Genomic DNA, 23,658 nt, shown 5'->3' on the forward strand with positions numbered 1-23,658 from the left:
GCTCCTGTTTGCCTGGGTTACAGGAACCACACACACACACACACACACAAACATATACACACAATAGGTCCAAAAAGCAGATGATACAGTAACCAGTCTCCTGCCAAGGGTGGAGGGGAAAGGGGAAGAAGCAGGAACGGCACTGGTTGCAATAAATAAATAATAAATAAAAGGAAACACTCAAGGGCAATCTAATTTTAGCAATCAGTGTTTTAGATTCTGTAAAACTGGAGTACATCATTTAAATTGTACACGAAACATGAAGCAGACAAGACTCTCGTTCAGGGAGGACGAATGTCAGGGTAGCAAGGCTGGAAATAGACGCATTTGGACCAGAAAGAAAATAAACAGCTTATAATTAGCATCTTTATTAGTGGAAGGATTGTAAATCATAACGTTACTCATCAGCTATTAGAATAATCTATTTTAAAATCTGAATAAATGTGGTTGTAACAGAAAATATATATATATATATATATTTGTAGGTCATTGTGTCATTGTGCTGGTACATAATGTGAAAGGGATGTTAAAGAATGTACGTAATTTTCCTTCAGTTGTTATAAATCAGCACTGTAATACTGGATAAGTACTTGATAATCAGGTTCTGAGGCAGAATTGAACCCGGTGTGAAGATAGAAGTATAGATATAGATGTTCAATGCATACTTAAATTCATAAAGGCTGTATTTTTTTTAAACGTTTAGCCCAGAGTGACGATGAAGGCCCTGTACACCTCTCTGTAGGCGTTTCGGAGCAGAACGTATGGGAAGCAGCTCTCCAACATGTCCTGGCTCAGGAAAGGAGACACCTCCACGATCTAAAAGTAAGTAAATATTCAATGTCTCAATTCCAGAATTTAACCAGTAAAACACAATCAGGTTTCAGCATCTTCATTTTAAATAAGAAGGAAGCTTAACATGTTAGTTTTTAATAAATAAGGGTCAGATAGGCGTAAACAGAATATGTGTTTCTAACTATTTTACAAGACTTTTATTGTTATTATAATATATAAGGTTATATATGTATATTTTATTGTACTGGGAAGCCTACCATGTGGAGGAGCAGGTAGATGGATTCTCGGTTTTTGACCTCCACTTTGTCGACATTTTGTCCCAGCTGAAGCAGAGTTGATGACGCCATCTGTGGAAGTACACGCAGCTTTAAAAAAAAAGGACTAAACAGCTAAAAGTGTTTTGTGTTGTAATGGGGTAAAATGTTAGGGGATTGTATCTCAGAAACAATCCATCACTCATTTCATGTTTATATTTAGTTAGCCAAAAATAAGTAAATCGCCCCACTTTCATTCAGTGCTCATTTTCATTTCTTGTCTTTATCGCTAATTTTAGACCGGTCTTTAGAGGGACCAGGTCCATGAGTGTTTTATTTCAGACTTAAACATTCTTTATTTTATTAATGTCCTAAGGTCAAAAGGTCAAATGTCATTATGTAAATATTACGGTAACACTTTACATTAGGGAACACATATTCACCATTAACTAGGTGCTTAGTAACATGCATATAAGTAGCATACTAGCTACCTTTATTAGTAAATACTAAGCACGTATTAACACCTTATGTAGGAAAAATCTTAATTCATGTTGTAATAGAGGTAGACTAAGGTTATGTATAATAAGGTGCTTAATAATTACTAATAAATGGCTAGTATGCAACTTATATATGTTAGTTAGCACCTAGTTAATGGTGAATATGTGTTGCCTGTGTGTGCTATAATGTTTCCATATTTTCTTTTACGGGGTAAACATTATATTATGTTTTAACTTAAAAAATAAGGGAACACAGAAATAAACGAGCTTTGCCACTCACCACGAGAAACTCTTTGAGGTGCTGCTCTATGTTTTTGTTCTGAACCGTGAACATGGCAGCAGTCAGGTGGTTGATCGACGCAGCTAAACAGTGGATGTTGTTGTTGTGGCCTGAAAAGATAATGTACAAAATTAACTACGAAGAGAGAGGGAGAAAGGAATAGCATGCCCTGTAACTTCAGTCTCAGAGAGGATGTTTTGTCGTCGGACGATTAGAGAAATTAACTTAATGATGTGAAACACTTAAGAGGAAGCATTCTGCGCACATTTCCTCAGGCTCGCAGGGTAAATATATTTCCGTGTCAATGGAAAATAGAGACAAAGAAAGTAATCTGGGCCTCCACCCTCGGCTTTGATAGAAATCTTTGGTTAATTTCTACCCTTAATGTTGCAGCCCAGGCTCAGAGCCAAGGCAGTTAGTCAGCACGGCCACATGCCAAGAGTAACTGTATCAATGCACGTCAGCCCGAGTTATCTGTAAACAAAAGTCTCCCAACACAAACGTGTTTCATATTAACCAGCGTACTTCATTTACTTGGTACCACGTCAGTCAGACTGGAAAGAATGATGCACAGAGATGCTAATGGACCTTTTTATCCACTATCAGCAGTTGGTAATGGCTGCAAGAAGATGTGATTAGCCGTTGGTTGAGGCCTGTCTGGAGGCCAATTACTGTCAAGCAGGTTTGTTGCAGATAGAAATGAGTGAATGAACATGCACCTCCATGCTCTCGGCTGTAGGACGAGTTGTTGTCCAGGGCCAGGGCGGGCAGGGACACGGCGATGTAGACGAGCAGTAAACAGGACAGCTTGTACTCTTCGTCGATGGACGTGTTGTCTGCGGGTTTGTGGAGACAGACGTCACATTACAAAAAAAGGCTAGTGGAGCACTACAGCAAAAATGATCAAATGAAACACATTGATGTTACCTGTCTTCATGTTGTTAATGGCTGCAACAAGGGCAGGATCAATATTACATTTCAGGCCCGCAGCAGACGCCATCTCAAAAACACCCAGCGTCACCTGTGTTCATGAAAGCAGCATAGAGGTGTGTAATGCTAGGATCAAGATCGATTACCTCAAGCCCTTTCCCTATGATTTTTTTTTACACTCTTTTACATTTAGATATTGCATTATTCTGTCCTCATAGACATTCTATGATATTTCAATATTTTTTTGTTCTTTAAAAAAAAAGAAATGACCAGTTACACATAGTAAAAAGTCTACTCTACTACCACACTCTTAGAAATAAGGGTTCAAAAAGTGTTCTTCTACAAGGGCTGAGGTTCTACCTGGAACCATTTGCTTCTGAAAAACCCTTTCCTAGAGAAAGGGTTTTTCAAGGGTTCTTGGTAACTCTAATGGTTCCAGTAAGAACCATTTTGATCCAGAGAACCCTTTAAAACGCCTTTCTTGAATAAAAGGTTTTAAAAGGGTTCTTGGTGGAACCTTTATAAAAAGGTTCTACCTGAAGCCAAAAAGGGTTCTCCTATGAGGACAAGCTGAAGAACCGTATATGTCTCTACTTGGCACTTTTATTTCTAAGAGTGTACTACTAAAGTTAGCAAATAAAAGTAAAGTATTTATTTAATTACGTTTTGAATATAGTTTGGTGATAAGGTTACTGATTACTATTTACTATTTGATACTTTATACAGTAAAATAAAGTCAATAAAATAAAAATATTAAAGTGAAGTTAAGAAAATCTGTATTTGTAGTTACAAGTAAATAACAAATAATAATTTTCTTCTTGAAATGTAGTTTACAACAAGTTACTCCTGAGATAAGAGCATACAGATTATTTTTATTTTTATTTGCTCAATGTGTTCAAATACAAAACCCTGCCAGAACAATATGGATATGTGTTTTGTATTTTACAGCAGCACACAAGTGGTATTCTGTATTTTTGAGTTATGAATTCATAGACAGATACTTCATCCATCCTTTTGGGAAAAGTCTGCTCACAAGTAGCTCATATAATCTGTATTCACAAATACACATGCACATAATACACAATTAAATAAATAAATAAATAAATAAATAAATAAATAGATGAAAGAAAATTAAAAAAAAAGTAGCACTGAGGATGATTACACAGATCAATTTAGTAGAGGTGTGTGTATACAGAAAGCGAAGCCGTATAAGTGTAAATGATTGTGTGTCTTTGTCTTGACACAGGGTTTTTGATCTCGCCCTATTTCTGGTTGCATGGATGGTTTGGCCTGTCTGGGCAGAAAGGTTTCCACTGATGTGGTTAAGAGTGCAGAGCTGCAGCAGCGATCGCAGTCTCTCACGGAGGGAGGCAGGAGAGAGGGGGGCTTGCTGACGTCTTTGGGGTTATGCTGGCCCAGACTGTGGCACGGTTGTCATTCCTCACTCACAGAGAGGCCAGATGCAAGTTAAAGAGAGTGAGAGTTCATGAGGCGCATAGATTTCTCCGGAGGTAGATAAGGAATATAATTTAGTTGGTTCTGAAGAATACAATAATTCTCTGTGAGCTACCGTTCATTGGTTACTTATTTAAATAAGTAATGTTGAGCCTAAAAACTGTGAAAAACTATAGTGTGTGTTTTTAACCCCTGACGGCAGACCAGTTAACTCCCTGAAGTCTCACATGTAAATATACATCTGGATGAATTTCACTCCAATATTGGGATTTCAATCTAAATTCTCCCACAACATGTTGACCCTCTCATAATAAACACTGTGATGGGCACTCATTGTATATTATTCCTGTGTGGGAGCTCAACATATGGATGCCTTTTATTTATTTTTCTGTTATCTTATAGCTCTCTGAAGCTGTGTTTTACCTTGATGTCGTCCTCAGGGGAGATGAAATCTCTCAGGCCCTTGATGGGTCCCATCAGAAACGGGCAATGCTTACGTAGGACCTAGATTATGAGAATATATAACAAAATATCAGTGACGTCATAATTTGGTCAAATTGTAATGTCTTCCAGCTGTTTACCGTTTAAAAGAACATTGAAAAATAAAAAGAATTAACCTACAGTATTTTCTTTCTTGTTTGACAACAATTGTTAAATACACACACACAAAAAGATTACTTTCTTTATAAATAAAACAGAAATCATAGAGTGTAAGTCTGTCAATCTTCTGCACAAACATCCTTAAACAGGTTTGTGGATAGTGCTGAAAGAATAAGGGAATAAATGGATAAATAGGAATCAATTACAAAATTTTATTCTGGGAAACTAGGTTTTAAGTTGGAAGAAAAATATGCAAAATAAGTTCTCTATTAACATATATATTGTATACTTTATCAGTAGATTACAAACGTAAGCTTCCTTTATTGATAACAGTTGATCATTCACAAGTTGTAATTTGCATATGAAAACAAGACCAATCTCCACCGTGAGATTAAAGCACCTAAAACCTAAAGAAAATCTCTGTATTTTGATTATTTTTGGTCATCAGACAATTGGGCACGTAGTCTTTTGATCTCTGAATTTCACAGTCCCCTTATCTGTCGTACCTCACTGTCTGACAAACATCCCATTTCATCGGCTTATCATCTCTCCAAGAGTTTTTTTTTCTACATTATCATAAAAGAGTTGTTTCACATTACATGTTTCAGAGAGTTCTGCGCCATCGCTTTGAAGGACAGGATCACCCCGATGATGGTCATCCTCTTCAGCACATTCTCTCCACCTGGAAGAGCACGTGAAACAGCACACCGGTGTTATCAAGGTATTTATTCTGTGCTCTGTGGACCGAGTGTCACAATTATGAGTGTGCGATAACTGAGCAAATGAAATTACATTCTGAAATGTCAGACAGCTCCCCCTGAATATATAGCATTTGTTATTTCGGGGCTTTAAAGAAAACAAGGACATCATTCGGGGGAAATGTCATCAAGTATTGAGATCATAGATCAACGTTAAAGGTTTTTAAATCAGGAAATTGTAGGATATTGTTTTTTATGATAGACTCAATGGGACACTACACACTTAGTACACACTTTTCAGACCTAGTCTTCCTCAGCAATATGTAGAAAAGGTCAATTCTGAGCGCACACACCACTGTAATGTGTATGCAAACTGAAATTCCAGTTGTACCATGAAGGGTTTGAGGAAAATCATTGGAAGTAGAAGTAGAATTCTGTCCATACTTCAAGTGCAGGTGTTTGTTCCTTTCTCTCAAATATGGTTCTGACAGCATCTTAAGAATAAAACCTTCACCACATTTCAAGCTTTTATCTATGGAACTGTTATTTCAGGCCGAGATTCATTCATTTGCAGCATAACAAATACATTTGTAAAGGCCAAATATTTGTTTATATACAGGTTTATCAGTGTAGAAATGGAAAAAAAGGGCTCTTGCTCAGTGTGATTCATCCCTTCACCACCTCTGCTCCAGTCTGCCACTTTCTTTCCTCTCATTGTCCGCCTCCCTGTTCACAACTTCCACCTTCTTTATTGCTCCCCTTCTCACCTGTCAGTCTCTTTTTAAGATTGGACATTTCCTCAGGCTTATCAAAGCTGCTTCTCATCTGTACCAGCACGTCCATGTTCTCAATCACCATTTTCTGACAAGACGAGAGAGAAACGATAAAAAACCTCGCTCAGTTGAGAATTGTAATAGATTCTTCAACATAATCATAGGTGTCGAGGTGGGGGAGCCTGACAGTGACAGGGCTACAAAGCTATTTCTTGTTCACAAGAGTGCAATTATTGTCTCTCTTGAAGAGAGATAATATTTCAAATGATAAAAAGCACCCATGAAGCATCACATTATCATTCTGATTTCTTACTATCATGATTTTCTTGATGGCATTTGTTGAATGTTAATTGATTTAGGCCACCACGGGATTTGTTATAATGAAAGTATGGTATAATTATTTCTCAATTACGTTTTTGGGGGGAATATATCCAGAAAATACAAGAAATAAACACCTTTGACAGGTTTAAGTGTCAGGTATATGTGACCATCCTTTACATTTGAACAATAGCACCCACCCTAGATCTCTTAAAACTGAAGTGGAACCCTATTTAACCTGTATTTGTGCCCTGTAAAAAATATCTGCTGTGAAAAAGGTATATTACACCAGGTTTATTCAGGACATGCTTGAGCTTTACATTCACAGTATGAGTAAAACTCATTGACAGTTTGCTAATGTAGTGTATAAGACAACATTTCAATCCAAATACAGAAATAATGCACAATACTGAACACATTGGTAATACATTGCTGACATTTAATATTTTATAACTTGATGTTTAACTTTGGATTTCATTAAGTATAAATGAATAAAAGAACTACAACCTAAAACAGCAAAACTGTTCGGATCCCCGAAATTATTAATTCGCATACCGTACCTTCATCTCCCTGATTTGAGAGGTGATGTGCCACATCAGGTTCTCGCCGAGGAACTTTAGACCATATGGACCAATTAGCTCCGCCAGGGCCTGCAGCTCTGAATAATTTAAGGATGACAAATGCAGGGAATCAACAGAGTTTTAAATTGATGCTGTTGTCAGGAACAGAACAAGGCTGAGATTAGAGATGTATTGTTTTTTTGGTTTTTTTACTGCGACATTTTTACGTGCACCTACTACAAAACTAAAATCGTCACATTGGAAAAAAAAAGAAAAAAAAGGGCATGGAAATGTAATTAATTTCCAGGTTTTGAGTGTAGCTGAATTAATGAGACCACTGCAGCCATTAGACCTTTCACTCAGCCTGATGTCTCTGCCTGAATATGAATGGATAAGGACGACTGGTTAAAATAGGAGGTGGTTAATGGAAAGGGGGGGGGGGGGAGTGAGTCACTGTGCGGCATTCAGAGACCTCACCAAGGAGTAAATATAGACAACGATGATGCCATTGAGGGGGCGTCTAGTGAAGTGCACTGGTCTCCAAGGTACCATGTCTGTGCAATCATCATGAATGCATCTCCCCGAGTGTGTGTAAAGTCCGTTGTTTTTGGTTGTTCGTGCATTAGTCGATGTGTGTGTCGTGGAGTGAAAACAGAATCAATACAATCAAAAAATAAAGTCCTCTGCGTCAGAGGTGAAACAACAGGCTCTGTGGAGGAGAAACAAGTGAAACAGGGACAGAGCATGGAGAGAGATGATGAGCAGAACCCAAGTTTACATTTGCCAGGGCAGTGTCAAAATAAACCGCGTGACAAACGGTGTGAAAGGAAACACCACACACCGTGACATATAACAAGCTCCTCTTCCTTTTAAGCCGTAACTCTCTTCGCATGTGGCGTCACAACAGTGAACCAAATCAGTGAACTGTGTCTTCTGAGGAGACGGAGTCGTCATCTCTCGGATCCGTGGGTTCGTAATAATTAAAACTCAGGCGACAGGGGCATTTTATGAACCTGTCAGGTGTGAAAATGTGTCTGCAAAAGGGGAAGTGTACACACACACATTCTCACTGAAAACACTCACAGACATAATGCATTCCCTAGACCCTTAGCATAACCTAAAGCATTACAACCCTAACATTTAACCTAATCCTAATTCTAACCCTAACCCTAAAACTGGGTCTTTATCCCCGAAAGCCCTTTAAAGATGTGAGGACCAGGCGAGATATCTTCAATCTCTATGGTTCATAAGTTCCGTAATAATACAAGAACACACACACTAAGCACTGTATTTGGTCCAGCTGATCATTAACACAAACATCTGATCAGCCAATCACACAATCATGTAGCATGTAGACGTGGCAACTGAAACGGAAATACTCGCGCACAACCGTCCAAATGAAAAACATCCACTGAAGCATCCTTGCTGGAGCCAATCCCAGCTGACACATGGGGAAACACCCTGGATAGTTTGCCGGTCCATTGCAGGGCCAACACACAGAGACAAACAAACCATTCCCTCTCACATTCACACCTACGGTCCAGAGTGTCCAATTAACCGCTGTATTGTTTTTGGACCGTTGGAGGAAACTGGAGCACCCAGAGAGAAGCCACATGCACACAGGAGGACATGAAAACTCTATACTTATTTGTGCTGTTAGCCTCTGTGCTAACCACTTGGCTCCCCCACTGCAAATGGTTGTAACCAGGATATACACTGTTCAAAAGTTTGGGGTCACTTAGAAATGTCCTTATATTTGTAGGAAAAGCACTTTTTATTCAATGAATATAATATTAAATGAAACAGAAATACACTCTATACATTGTTGATGTGGTAAACGACTGTTCTAGCTGCAAACGTCTGTTTTTTAATGGAATATGTACATAGGTGTATAGAGGCCCATTTACAGCAACCATCTCCAGTGTTCTAATGGTACATTGTGTTTGCTAATTGCGTTAGAAGGCTGTTGGATGATTAGAAAACCCTTGTGCAAGGATGTTAGCACAGCTGAAAACAGTTTTGCTGGTTCTTTGACAAATTATTATTTCTAATCTTGTCAATCTCTTGGCTATATTTTCTATTCATTCTTTTGATGAATAAAAGTGTGACTTTTAATGGAAAACACAAAAAAAATGTTTAGGTGACCCCAAACTTTTGAACAGTAGTGTATGGTAAAGGTCATATGACCATGTCAACATACAGTATGCAGCAGATTAAAACACTGTAGATGTGGCTCTGACCAGTTATGTCGGAGAACTCCTCTGCTTTGAAACTCGGTTCATTCTCAGTGGTCTGATTGAGGAAGCAGTGCATCGAAGGACAGTGGACAATGAGGGAGTTGCTGGCTTGACGTAAGAGACTCTCCAAGTACCTGAGGTGCAGGGAAAAAGGAAGAGAAAAATGTCCTCAGTCTATACCAAATGTGTTTGTGATTTAAGGCAATTAAAGTGAGCAAAAGAGCAAAATTAGGATGATACATGTTGTGCCACTCGTTGCCACGTGTGATTCTTCTTCTTGTGCATCTGTAGATGGACATTTGACCACCATACAACTACATATCACACGCACCAGGTGGTGTAGAGGGTTGTGACGGTCTGTGCTCCGCGAGCGTCCATCGGCTGCGTTTGCTGCAGCAGGACGCTCTTCACCAGTCGCGTGATGTCCACGTTGATGTAGCTGGAGAAGCTGTGCAGCGTGGTTGTGTAGGCTCTTATTCCTGCCAGGAGGTCTGACGGACGCGCGATCTCCTGGGTGGTCTGGTTGTAATTGGCCATTCTCACGATGATACTGGAGAAACATGCAAAAACCAATGTCATGTAGTATCGGTCTGGAGGGGATTTAAGTGTCGGACAGATGGAAACAGGTTAAACGAGCCATGGCGACATGGCCTTACTCATAAGAACATTCTCTGCTCTAGGGCATCAATGTGATTTTTTTTTTTGTGTATGTGTGTGTATGTGTGTGTATGTGTGTGTATGTGTGTGTGTGTCCTCTCCCTGAGTAGGCTGTAACTAGACTGTATTTACAATTTTGGCAATGGAAAGGCCAATCACTGCTAACTTGCTGCTACTCAAGGATGCTAATTTTAGGGTGACAGGCGAGATAGTCATCAGCGAAGACAGCGAGACTAAGCAGAGCATTATACTGTACACAAAAACGCTGCGTTACCCAGGGTACCAAGCTCTAATCTAAATAACAGTTACCGTTGATTAGATCCAGAGAAACGGGGGGAGGGGGGATGACGTGACTGATCTTTTCTCTGATTTATAAGTGGGTGCAACACCATAAACTGTGGAATCCATTTGTAAAGCAGGATTGATAACAGTGATGAATGACACACTTCAAGAGACGTGAACCAAAGTGCTCTGTTACCAGGCAGGAAAGTCTGCTGATCTTTGACTGAATGACAGTTTGGAGACGAAAAGGAACGGTAGATTTTGCCTTTTTTCAATATACTCATTCATATAGTATTTTTACAGCTCCTCCTCAGTGTTATGATCAGGCTACTGGACAGCATTAATAGAATACCATGAACAACGGCACCACCCTGAGACATAAAAACAGACCCAACGGTTATATAATATAATGAGAGCTGGTGACCCAGTAAGGGGGAAAAAAAGCTAATTTCACCTCTGAGACCTTTTATACACTATCATGAATCATGCTGAATAAAATAATCCCCCCCCCATCCCCTGTTAGCATACTCAGAGAGGCGTGACTCCAGATGAGAAAGGAGGAATTCTGTCGGGACGACGATGTGATCAAAGACAATGAAGTCACTGAAGAGACCGTAGGAGGAGCAGAGCTCTGTCAGCATCAGATGCATCTTGTCAACACTAGAGAAGAGAGAGAGAGAGAGAGAGAGAGAGAGAGGGAGGATGTAAGTGCTTTGGAACAAATATTTTGACAATGTCCCTGGGTGTTCTTTAACATATAAGGTAAAGAACATATAGAAAATTGTAAAAACCACCGCTCTTCAGATTTAATTAAGGATCTCTCTAACTGCAGCTATATACAGAATATTACCAAAGCAATAATCAGTTCAGCTGCATAAAATGTGCTGCCAGTAAAACCTTTTCTATAAATGGTGGTGTTTATGTATTTATGAATTATTTTAATCTTGTTTTTGGACCAGTCAACACCGGCTAATTCAACTTGATAGGCACGACAGTTAAAAGCATATTTGTTCTGCAGATTATAGAGCATTTTTCACCCCGATAACCTGAGGGAAGGAAACACAATATTGGATTATTTCTGTTCCCAATATGAACTGCATTAACCAATTCCTGAAACTCATGGAGCCACACTGTGGTGCAGCTTTTATTGAACTTCTGATACCTTTACAGAAATTAGGAATGCATTCATTACAAGTTGAGTCCTAACTGTGATAAGAAGAGGAAGACGTAGTGATATGAGGAGGGAAAAAGAAAAAAGCTGACTTGGTGGCAATGGTCCGATCTTTCCTCAGGCTCTCAGCACCAGGTTTCTCTTTCTGGACCTCTCCTTTTTTTGGCATGGGTTTCTTTTGCTTTCTATGGCGTGCAGCACTGATGGACTCAGCACAGTGTTTGGGCAGCAACTACGGGGTTAACACGTGGAAAGAGACGGAGACAGAGGGGAGGAAGAGACAAGAAGGGGAAGAAGACATCAGGAAAATACTAAAACAACATGCTCCATTAGAAAATTATGTTCATGAAGTTAATCAAGTGCAATCACTTTTCATTTAATCTATCAACAAAAGACCCACAATCATCTACTCTAGAGTTATATCCCTGTCTTGTCATTTTATTGAATTAATTCTCAATTAAGCTTTTAAGTTGTGCTGTAACTATTGTGATTATGTTTGTGAAAATCTCTCACCTGCTCATTGAGGTTATACTGCTCAGCACATATCTCTAACACCACATTGCTGGTCTGCTGGGCTATCTGCTCCAGGAAGGTCACGCACAGGCGCAGACTCTTCTTCTCCATTGACTGTGTCTGGACAAAAAAAAACAACAATAAACTGAGTGTACTTTAGTGACAAAAGCAATGGTTTGATAACAAACCCCACGTTCGTTCTGACAGCTTAAGCTGGCAGCAATTACGAGCAAGTAATAGCAATTTTAGCTGAGAACAATGAAGACAATTCTGTTTAAGCATGAAGCAAAAAGATTCCTGCAGACTCCATTGTGTCGCCTAGGTGTTGCGATGATAAGAAAGTTTTTTTTTGTCAAACTTCAGTGTAGATACAGTAGTCACTGCTGCTCAGCTAATTCAGCAGATGACAGAACACTGACCTCTTCTGGGCAGAGAGGGTTTCCACACTGGCTGAAGTGGGAACAGACAGAAGGGAAGGAGATGAGGTAGCGTTTCATGGTCATCTCCTCACTGCTTTGGTTAAACATCTTCTCAAAGACACGCGGGTAAAAACTGTTAAAAAAAAATAAACAAAAAAAACGTCAGCAAGAGAAGAGAATAGTAGAGAAGGCAAGAGAAGAGACATAGACTAACCAGAATATGGACAACTCGGATGTCTCCAGCAACAGTTCTTCCACACTGTCCACCATCTTGGTGTGAAACTGGATCATGTTCACCACCTTTGCTAAGTCAGGGTATTCCATTATGGAAAGAGGAGCCTTGTTCACGCTTGTGTACGCCTACGTGAAGAAAGGGTAGACTTCGTATTGGTCATAAACTGAGCTCTGTTGTGACATTTGAGGCAAAACCAACAAACATTGTCTACCTGCAATCTGAACCAGTCCAGCCTAAGTGCTCCAAAATCAAACTCCTCTTTGTTGTCCACTGGAGAGGGAAATGCAGTCATCATCATTATTACAACTTATCTATTTGTTTGTTTTTAGTGTCAATGAAGCCCATCAGTGTGCCGTGATTAACCTTGTTTGATTGACAGCGCAGACAACGTTGAGACAAACGAGGTCATCAGGATTGATTCCTCCTCTGGGCACACGCACATGTTCTGTTATGGAGAGAATAGTTTTATCCTGTCATGTTATTAACCATGCAGTACCATGCAGATTTAAATTTAAAGGTGCAATATGTAAGAATGTGGCCAAAAACGGTTACTACATTCAAATTCAAAATACCGAGGTCTTTTAGGTTTCGTTTTCTGACGTAACTGGCAACCCGTGGTTGCTCGGCAGCTGAGACTCTACTGACTACAATGATTGGTGGTGCCACATGCCAAAACATGATTTCAAAACATAAACATGATTTGCAGTATCTTTATTAATGCAAATATTATGGCTGTACTGTTGTTGTTGGTGAGTTCAGTTTGTTATATGAACATTATTCCTGAGTCTCTGTGACATATTAGGAGGATTTTATGGCCAGTTGCTTTAGATTTATTACATAATGCACCTTTAAATGAACACATTTGCACTTGCTAGTACCTGCATGGTGTCATTGAGAACCAAGGCATCAAACTGTGCCAGGTACTGGACATAGTAGCGCTGTATGACGTGATTATATTTTCTCAAGAGACTCCTCAACTTCTCCACGTAGAACAGCAACTCTGCCATCTGACTGGGAAAGAAAATGCATAAAAGAATAATTGACACCACAAAGGTGGACATATATTGCATTGTAAAATCTCTTCCGTACAGTTTAGGATAACTGCACTTCTCAGGCTTGATTATGAGACATAAAATCAAAGATTGTGTGTCACTATCTCTACTGTTCTCTACCTACAACCTACTTGTCAATGTAGTCTTCAGACGTCTTGATCTTCGGCATGTTTTCAGAGTGTCTGACGAGCCACAGAACCTCGTCACGGGAAAACGACAGAGCCATGAAGACGAACAGGGCCTTGGAGATTCGATTGGTACACAGAGGATAAACTTTATTAGTGAATACGCTAAGATTGATAAGAGGCATGATTACTGACCCTTCAGGGTCACTGAGGAAAGTTTTGGGTTGGTTTATTGTTCACTACACCGCTTCTACCTTTGGTCCCAGGAGTCCGGGTTCGTCCTCCAGAACGTTTATTAATTCTTTGATCGCTCCTCTGAGAAAGTGCCTCCTCTCTCTGTGCATAGCTCCACTGGTAACGACACAGAAAGTGGACATGAACGCTTTGGTTCTCACAGCTCATTTGACACAGACACATTATTAAATATTTATGACACAAAAAACAACAACACCATTTCTTTCATGCCACACTCACCAGTTGACTATAACATGCTCACGGCATTCTTTGATGTCTGCGATTCGCTGTCTATATCTGAAGAAGAAAAATAAACAGAAACGATCTTCAAAGTTAAAGCATTTCTGTCTTGGCATTTCCAAGTGATGTATTATAGAATCAATCATCTTCTTCTAAACCTCTCATAAAGAAATCCAGTATGGAAGAACGCTCAACAGACTCCTTTAACAGTGCAGCGATATGAAATGGTCCTTTGTGTAAGGCTCACTTTAAAATCCATTACCCTTTGCTAAGTGTCTGAAATATGGGGTGTAAAAAAAAGACTATTATCTTCCTGTTTGAAATTCAATAAATCATCCCAATCGTCTATTTTTTAGACATCTCAACAATGTGGAGAGTCATAAATGGACGGTGCAGCGTCCGTACCCTTTGATGCCGTCAAAGAGGTCCTCGGAGACTTTGTGAATGTTGAGCACTTCATCTCTGGTGAGGGTGAGGTAGAGGCCGCTCCGCAGAGCCGTCTTCCACAGCCCTTGGGACGCCTCGTTGGTATTCAGGCTGCTGTGGCACAACAGGAAGCCGACTACAAGAAGGGCAGTCAGAAACAAGAATTTGTTTTTTACTGATGTCACTTGTTATATCACCGAGATTTAAAACTATTTTCTTAAACTTTATATACTCAAATTTGACATGTTATTGAAACTATACAAAACTTCCTGCTTCCTGCCCTTGATTGCCTGCACTTGCCCCAGTATGTTCCACCTGCGACTAATTGTCTCCGCTATATATATCTGCCCTTCCCTAGTGTTCTCGTCCTTTGAGTCGTCATTACTTGTGAGATTTCCTCTCGTGTAGTTAGCTACTCTCTGCTCACTGACGATGATACCTCTGCCATTGTTTGCTTTATTTCGACCTTGACACTTTTTCATTGTGCACGTTTTGGGTTCGACCTGTTCCTGATAAACTTTAGCTGGTATCCCACAGTGTCGCTGTCACACCCTACAGTAAAAATCTACTGGTAAATACTTTGGGACAACATTATTATTATAATAAGCAATACTTACTAATGATCCATCGCTCCATCACCTCCATAGACAAGTATTCACATGCCATCTGTAGTGAACAACATGCTCATTAACAGCCAACACAGCCTAAATAGTTATGCTATCCTTGTTCCACCTTAAAGTGAAAATCAATACTTTTTCAAGATTCTGCACTCATGCTTCATGCTCCCCCGATGTGTTAAAAATGCTAAATGCATTGCTATATTAGTTTTCTCCCTTAAGGCTCAAAATGATTAAGTGTGTTTCTACTCTAAAATATATCACCTCTTTCCATGAGAAAAATTATTGCTCAAAGATAGTTTTTCTTGTCCAAATCCCTCTTATTTAAGGAATCTACAGGGATTACAACATGACGTCATAGGTACCACGATGGCTGGGTAGAAATATAGATCAGAGAGGTGCTAAATAGGTTACAAGATAATAAAACAGTTTATGCAATTTGATATACAATTGGACAGAAATAATATGTTTTAGACGCAGTTCTCTTTCTTTTATGCATCTAGAGATTAAATGCAGGAAAAGGATTGGCCGGTGTGAGGACTCACTGTGTCACAACAGGCTGGGTCCAACATGGCAGCTGGGGCACTCAGCAGGCTGAGGAGCTGGGCACTCCGCCACTGCTCTGCTGGCAGGTTCCTGCGTGGGTAAACCATTCTCAAAGACAGCAACGCTGCTGTCACAGACTATGCAAAAGAGAGAGAGAAAGGACAACAGTATTTTAGGAAGCATGGACAAAGAGACGGCCATGCTGTTAAGTGCAAGAATCCAGCCAGAACAGAAGGTAATAGCAAAACCAACCTGGAAACTCATTATAGATAAATCATTTGTCATATAATGCTGTAGTCCCTTGCAGTTTTATGTCCACTTCCTGTACATTTGGTGAAGTATTGGTCAGGGCTTTTTAGTGCTATGCCTCAGATTCTACAAACACTGCTTGCACATAGAAACAAACGCAGAGCAAATGACGCCTTTACACAGCTTCGCCCTCAACCTGGTGAATGGGAGCGTTAACTGTAAGCCAGTCAACGTTATCACCCCACCATCAGTGCCCCAACTTTTTTAGTCAAGTTCCACAATCTTATGGAAAACCTTCCCCTAAAGAGAGGAGGCTTTTATATCAGCAGACTACCATACAGTAATGATGATGATAATGAGGGCTTACACCCTCAGGTGTAGCACACACGAGAGTTAATTACCCAGAAAATTCACTGCAAGGTTTTTAACAACCAGCCAGCAGTGTTTAGTTACCTCTGTATACACACAATGACACAGTAAGCTCACCCTTGTGTGAGGTCCAAACTCCTCAGTGAGCTTCTTCCAAGGGTTCTCGTACTCCAGAAACATCTGGCCGAGTCGTGGATAGGAAGGGTCGCTGTAAAGTTGTATTTTAAAAGTCATAATTCAACCAGCTTTTTATCTGACTGAGGAGCTGAGTTTGCTCCTTCTCAGGGGGGGGAAGTCAAATATCACATTCAAATGCATGTGTGGTGTGTTTACTGTCACATCTCAAGATATGCAAAGCAGGCCAATTTGGCACATTCAGAAAAAGGATAGTGGTGGACTGTTGACGTGCATGCATGGTGCCAATTAAGACTGTCAAGGATCTGTGCCGCAGGTGCACCCATGGTAAATTACTGTAGGAATAACGCACTCCTTATATGGGCGTCCTGCGGGTGTGTTTATAGGTCGCATACGCAGGCTTTAAAATGCATTTTTCTTTTCGTCTTATGTGTTGTTGAGTCAAATTTATGATTCATTTTATATCACATTTTTAGTGTTGATATACAGTAGCAATATTTGTGCAGAAGTCACACAATTAAACCATTTTTCTTTTCTTTTTTTCATAAAAATGAGCCAAGTGAATTTTGACAAATTTCACAAATTCAATCCGATTTTAAACATTTTGAGTACTTTTTGACTCAGGTGTGTTTATATAATTGGTGAAAATGATTTGATTGTCTAGGTGGTGCTGAAAAAAAGTATATAAGACACTTTATATTGCATATTCTTATAGTCTCTGTATATACTGTACGTATAAACATAGTAATGGAAAAAAAAACAGCTGAAATGCTCTGTGCTCTCATCAAAGGAAAAGACCTCTCTGATTGTGAACTTATAATGATAATGTGTCAAAGGTAGAAATCAAATAATTATACTTCTTCATTGACGACGTGCTATCTCGAGTAACACATTAGAAGTGTTAGAGAACACTGTGTGAGATATTGTCACTATTCCCAGAGCAGTGACACGTGTTTTCTCACCTGCACCCGTTCGTCATCTCATGGGCACAGTTGAACATTCCCACCAGAGTTTTCTTGTCGTCGATGCGAGAGAGAATAATGATAACGGCAGTGTAGGTGATGATCAGGTCCAAGTACTTCTTGGTGAAATCAAAGTTGATTGCCTGAAATAAGAACGTCTGCGTCATCAGAGGGTCTGAAATTTAAAAAAAAAAAACCTCTTCCACACAAAAGAGCTAGATGGAGACATTATGGAATCTTATGCTGTAAGTGGAGACAATTATTAGTAATCATTGTCGGCTTGAAAATCTCAAGTGTCGTTTCGATATAATGGCAAAATGAGAGTTTAGAAAAAAATGTTCAATGCCCATAGTCTGATACTGTATTGACCCCTTTACAGCAACTAATCTGCATATGTTCTTCTCATACGAGGGTAGTGCACTAAAATCTCTCTCTGCATTGTTTTGCATGTTGCTTAGTGAAACATATGCATGGTATTTAATGGTTTCCAGATCATGTCTAATTTTACTTTTTCCAGTTTCTGCTCCAGGCACCAAAACCTGAGTATCGAATCAGCGCAAAAAAAAAGCTTCCTCCATTGGAATTCATTGTAAATGAAAAATTATTTGTATGATCTGGAGTTTTACAATATAATCACTTTAATTTAGTCAGCTTGAAATATATATTATATAAATTATGTTTTTTTTCTATCAAGGATGCATGTAAAGAGTGTGAAAGGCAAAGTTTGAAATGTACAATCAGATCACTTTTATTTATATAACCCAACATCTCAAACACAGTTTGCCTCTAAGGCAGGGGTCTCAAACTGGCGGCCCGGGGGCCACATGCAGCCCCCCCAATCGATTACATGCGGCCCCCCCTCTTGTTATAATGAAAACATGGACCACTACCTCAGTGTCTTTTAAACACAGTGTGTAGCTGAGGCACAGCTACACCAGAGGGAGGTGATAGAATATAATATGTTTGCTAGCAATGTTTTTCATAACAGCAATAATAAGACATTCGGTATTAATTAGGAATGGCAGTGGCCGAAACGGCCCCTGGCACATATTTTAATTACAGTTGTCCACACTAGTATTTATATAATTTCAAAATAAATGTCTGTTTTTTGATATTAATACATTCATTTTGCGTCATAAATAGTATTATTAAGTATACGGTGGTGTGCAATAATGCAAACAGTTGTTTTATCTCCCACTTTTTGTTCTATAGGCCGGCCCCCTCTCGACCACAAGAGATGCGCATTGGCCCCCAGGTCATTTGAGTTTGAGACCCCTGCTCCAAGGGTTTTTTTACGGTCTATGCAGCCTCTACCCTCACATCAAGTAAGGAAAAACTCTTTACAGGGGGGGGAAATGGGAGAAACCTCAGAAAGAGCCACAAAGGAGGGATTTCCTCTTCCAGAATAGACAACATTCAGTGCAATATTCAAAATATTCAGTGAGAACGATCATTGATCTGCACTTACATTTGGTGATACAGGTATACAGGTGTTATGCAAGACAGATGCTCTCTAAAGTCATGAGAGGCATAAAATGTTCCCAGTTAAGGTGCAGATCATGTCACAAAACACAGACTTACTGTACAAGGGCAAGAGGTGACTGCTTATAATTATTTGTTATCATAATAGAAAAGCTTCCAGATTAACAGGAGGAGGTTGTGGCACTGAGGAGAGGAGAAACAACTTACACTTTATTTAATTTATAAAAAAAGGACTGCTTATAATTACTACTTACAATATTAAAGAAGCACTGGCAGGCATCTATGGTGTTCAGCAACTCATAAACATGGTCCTGAATGAAGAACACAGAGGAATTCAGATTCACATACACAACAATAACAACAACACAGCTGCTTTCCAATCATTTTTAATTCTCCTACTGCAGTTTCCTCATCACACTATCTAGTCTGTTATAGCCTAATCTGTGCATTCCTGTGTAACTTAATGGTTATTATATTGTCACTCGCACAAATAGCGACGATGCCTTGGCCTAGCTGCGACCTCCATCCCGAAAATATATGCATGCGGAGGGAGGTGTTACTGATACGATACAGCGGATATTTGGAGTTAATTATGTTATTTTCCCGTTTCAGAACAAATCACTCTATATGCAAATGTATTCTGGGAAAAAGAAATGTGTAAAAGGATGAATATGTGCAATACCACCACCGTTAGCCTTTATTTTCAGATTAGTGATTTGATGCAGAGTTATGTATTGCTGCTTTATTTATTTATTTTTTACTCTCTTGGCTCTTTCGGTTGTGTACACAAAAATGTAAGCATGAGTAATCAGAAAGAGAAAAAGACAATCACCCTGAACTCTATAACATCCAGAAAAGAATCATAGTAGCTTGACGTGGCTGACAGCACTTCAGATTTCTGTCGCTGGATGTTGGTCAGATTTTGCTGTAGAAGATAATGGAAAGAGATCATCAGCAGTTTTAAAAAAAAACACACCAATTCAAATAAAGGTTTTCTATTTTATTTCTACTCCTGTAAATGTGCCACACTCTTAGAAATAAGGGTTCCAAAAGTGTCCTTCTACAAGGGCTGAGGTTCTACCTGGAACCATTTGCTTCTGAAAAACCCTTTCCCGATGGGTTTTTCAAGGGTTCTTGGTAACACTAAGGGTTCCAGAGAACCATTTAAAACCCCTTTACTGAATGAAAGGGTTTTAAAAGGGTTCTTGGTGGAACCCTCCAAAAGGGTTCCAGGTGGAACCTTTCTTGGAACAAGAAAATATAACCACTATTATCGGAAAATTACTTGTTTCAAGCCAAATTATCTGCCATCGCAGCAAGAAAATGGCACTTGTTAAGTTTTTTGTTTTGTCAAATGATCTTAAGTATCTTCAGCCTTAATAAGTAAATAAGTCCAAAAAATGATGTGATTACTGAATTAAAGTAAATTACACTCGTACAAATGTTATACTTTTGAAGTGTAATGGAGTATTTACTGAGGGGGAAGCTTCCTATATGTTGCTTCGAGATCCTAGATGGATGCTTTAACAACAGGTAAAGAAAACATAAATAACCTTATTTTGACCTTATTTATGGTAAGATAATATGTTAAGACAGATTCATACTCACAATACTCCCTCTGAAGTCAATGTTGGGAAATTTCTTGTTGATGTACTTAATGGCAGACTCCATGTTTTTGTCGGTCAGGATTTTTGGCCGCTGCTTTGGGTCAGCACAGGTCTGTGGCAGAGGTTAACGACGACAGATTAGAAACATTTCTGACACCTTACGTGCCCTGTAACAACATGTGGCTCTGCACCCCTCATCATCACCCTTTTCATTATTATTGTTATTATACTGAGTGGCAAATGCTTGACAAAGCACATCAGGAAAAATTGGCTGTAACGAGAAATAACGTTGTCACCACCTCACTCAACAACAACCGTCAAGGTGACTTTGAGCAGGACAGAGAACAACACACTGCTCCTGTTAATAGACTGACATCAGCTCACAAAAATATACAACAAAATACACAAAAAAACATTTTTAAATGGCAGTTTTTAAATAGCTTTTAAATGCTCATATGGGGTTAAAGGGAGGAGGGGTGTTTCTTTATGCATGTGCACAGTAAACACAGCATGTTCTGTTTTCTTGCTTCCTGCTCGTCACATTTGCAGAAGTGTGTCCCGTCGTTATACACTAACCTAACTAACCAGTCCATCTGTATGTGCAGCCACTTCACACATGCTAAATAGGGAGCTGTGCATAAATCTGATGGCTAAATTATCGAACCCCATGAGTCTTCCATAATATTTATCTGGTGTGTGTGTGTGTGTGTGACTTTCACAGTTTGAGGTTTGTCGTGACGTTACTGACAGCTCGAGCTCACTTCCTGTGCGCACTTCCTCTTTGCTTTAGCTGCAGTTTGGAATAATTTGTTGCCTCCGTTTAACTGCACAAAAACTTTTATAAACAAATAAAAAGTGAGACTGGTATATTTACACTTTGGCCTGTAAGTACTGCTGTTTACCAGCTTTTAAGAAAATGACTGGGATGTTTGCATCGTTTGCAAACGTACTGTATTAAACTCTTTAAAAATCATTATTCCTTGTATTGCGTATCCAAAGGAACTCGTTTTAAATCTCTATAGAAATAATACTTACAATTCTATATAAGACTCAGTTTCACTTTATTTGTAATACATGACAGTTTACCAATGAATACTCATATCTTTACTCGCATGTGTTTTTATATACTGGCAAGAAAACAAGGCAAAAGCATACGAGACAAAAGACACAAGTTCCTTATTTCTCCTCTTTGCTACACGCACCATTTGCCTCTGAAAATCTTCCTCTTCCCCCTCACCTTTTTTATGTAGTTCATGCGTATCAATACACCGTTTCCTCTCTCATTGAGGATGGTGAGCTTTTCAGCCAGTTTCTGTTGGTAGGCCATCGCTCCAGACACACTGAGAATCCCTCTCTTCCCTCTCGAGCCTTGGCCTCCTTGTCCTGTCTATAGCGGTTGAGCCCCAGGAGACAGAGTGCACCCAGAGCCTCACCCTGTCACTGCAGGTCACATGGGGCCCAAGGGTGTAAGGGTGTGGGTGGAGCCACACACGCTGAGTCGGGGCTAAATGTCAAAATTACAATTGCACACAGTGGCTGAATGTTGTTATTTGAGCACATTTAAGTACATTTAATAAAACAAATAATATATTATGTAAATTATACAATGATACAATTATAATAAATGTGTTTTAAACACAAAGTCATTTTTGATTTTCAGTATAGCTTATTCAATTAGTAGGGTTTTCGAAAAAAAAATCCACACTTTAATATGCGAAAATCAAAATACATTATTAATGACATTTTTATTATTATTATTTTATTGTTTTAACATACACGATTTGCAGTGGGGTTTTTTTCTTGAGGCACTTCCTCTCGGTGTCAAAATAAACTCCAATGATAACACAGTGTTCAAGCCAGAAAACACTGTAACACTTAGTTCAACCACAAGATGGCTCTAATGGACCACAGAAGCTCTCCCTGTCTGTTTAAGTAAAGGGGGGTCAATTACACAACAGGAATCAGCTGGTTTAATCCTTAAGAAGCAAACTTTTCAAACTTTTTGTGCATAGACTGGTAAGAAACACATGATCGAAATGTTTTTTGTTATGTAAATCTTTTTTTTGTGCAACAACACAAAGCTTTATGTTTATTTTGGTGAGATGCATTCATGGACGTGGCATTGGGTGGTAAAATCAAATGAGAAAGGCAAATGTTTTGTTTTTTTACTTTTTTCCTCCTATTGTCTTGAGCCATTGACTTACTTTACTCTGTCGTTTGGTAACCTGGATAGTTAAGGACTGTTTATTTCCTGTTTATTGTCAACGGTTCAGCAAAACCCATGTACTGTATGTGTTCATTTAACAAGCCTTTATAGTTTATGAGTTCATCTTTTGAACGTGTACACATACACATCTTTTAAGAATCCTAATTCTATCTCTGCCACTTTCACTTAAAATAAATAGTTTGACTGAACTATTTACAGTGACGTGTATTAATGAATATGAGTTTCTAGTTGGAAAGCAGAGTTTGATGATCTGTGCAATCAATTCTCTGGTTGTAATTGCTTGAGTGAGACTTTGTCACGTAAACTAGAATGGTCCTCAGTTATTCAGCATCCCAGTGTCATTTGCAGTTGACTCCAATATCTCCTTTGGGAATTTAGTAACAAGTTCAGTAGTAAAGTGTAAATTGGAGAGTTATTTTCTTTCATGAGAGTCAATAAAATCGGCCACAGCAAGTGCAGCATGGAGTAAAAATGTTGATTAAAATGGACTCAAACAAATAATCTGTTTGTTATTTCCCTACTGGTGGAAGCTCACAGAGCAGTAGACCTGTTAACAAGGCTGTCTGGGAAAGCAGACAGGAGGATGTGAATAGGAAGAGGAGGAGGAGTTAAGTTAAGTTAATCAACCTCTTTTAGTCGCTAAACAATGTGAAAAAGGGGATTCTGGCTTAGTGTGAGATGCATGAATCTGCTTTTCCTTTCCTACTTTGAATTCT

The 23,658-nt window shown here is 39.2% G+C and overlaps 1 protein-coding gene across 1 annotated transcript; it reads right to left on the reverse strand.

Moving 5' to 3' along the window:
- Positions 1 to 573: 573 nt before the first annotated feature.
- Positions 574 to 22,042, reverse strand: nckap1l (NCK associated protein 1 like; the record flags this gene model as incomplete). The annotated part of the gene is made up of 31 exons (XM_083892749.1): positions 574 to 816; positions 1,050 to 1,139; positions 1,824 to 1,933; positions 2,543 to 2,659; positions 2,751 to 2,844; positions 4,632 to 4,712; positions 5,408 to 5,490; positions 6,274 to 6,367; positions 7,158 to 7,255; positions 9,398 to 9,528; positions 9,726 to 9,944; positions 10,862 to 10,993; positions 11,597 to 11,736; positions 12,018 to 12,137; positions 12,437 to 12,569; positions 12,651 to 12,796; positions 12,883 to 12,941; positions 13,035 to 13,116; positions 13,550 to 13,682; positions 13,855 to 13,964; positions 14,103 to 14,199; positions 14,323 to 14,379; positions 14,728 to 14,884; positions 15,366 to 15,414; positions 15,911 to 16,048; positions 16,647 to 16,737; positions 17,627 to 17,769; positions 19,363 to 19,419; positions 19,941 to 20,033; positions 20,717 to 20,827; positions 21,953 to 22,042. The coding sequence occupies 31 exons, from the start codon at positions 22,040 to 22,042 to the stop codon at positions 700 to 702; spliced, it is 3,372 nt and encodes a 1,123-aa protein (XP_083748875.1). The 3' UTR covers positions 574 to 699.
- Positions 22,043 to 23,658: the final 1,616 nt, after the last annotated feature.

The sequence above is a fragment of the Microchirus variegatus genome (assembly GCF_963457635.1).
Source record: "Microchirus variegatus genome assembly, chromosome: 7".
Classification (NCBI taxonomy): Eukaryota; Metazoa; Chordata; class Actinopteri; order Pleuronectiformes; family Soleidae; genus Microchirus; species Microchirus variegatus.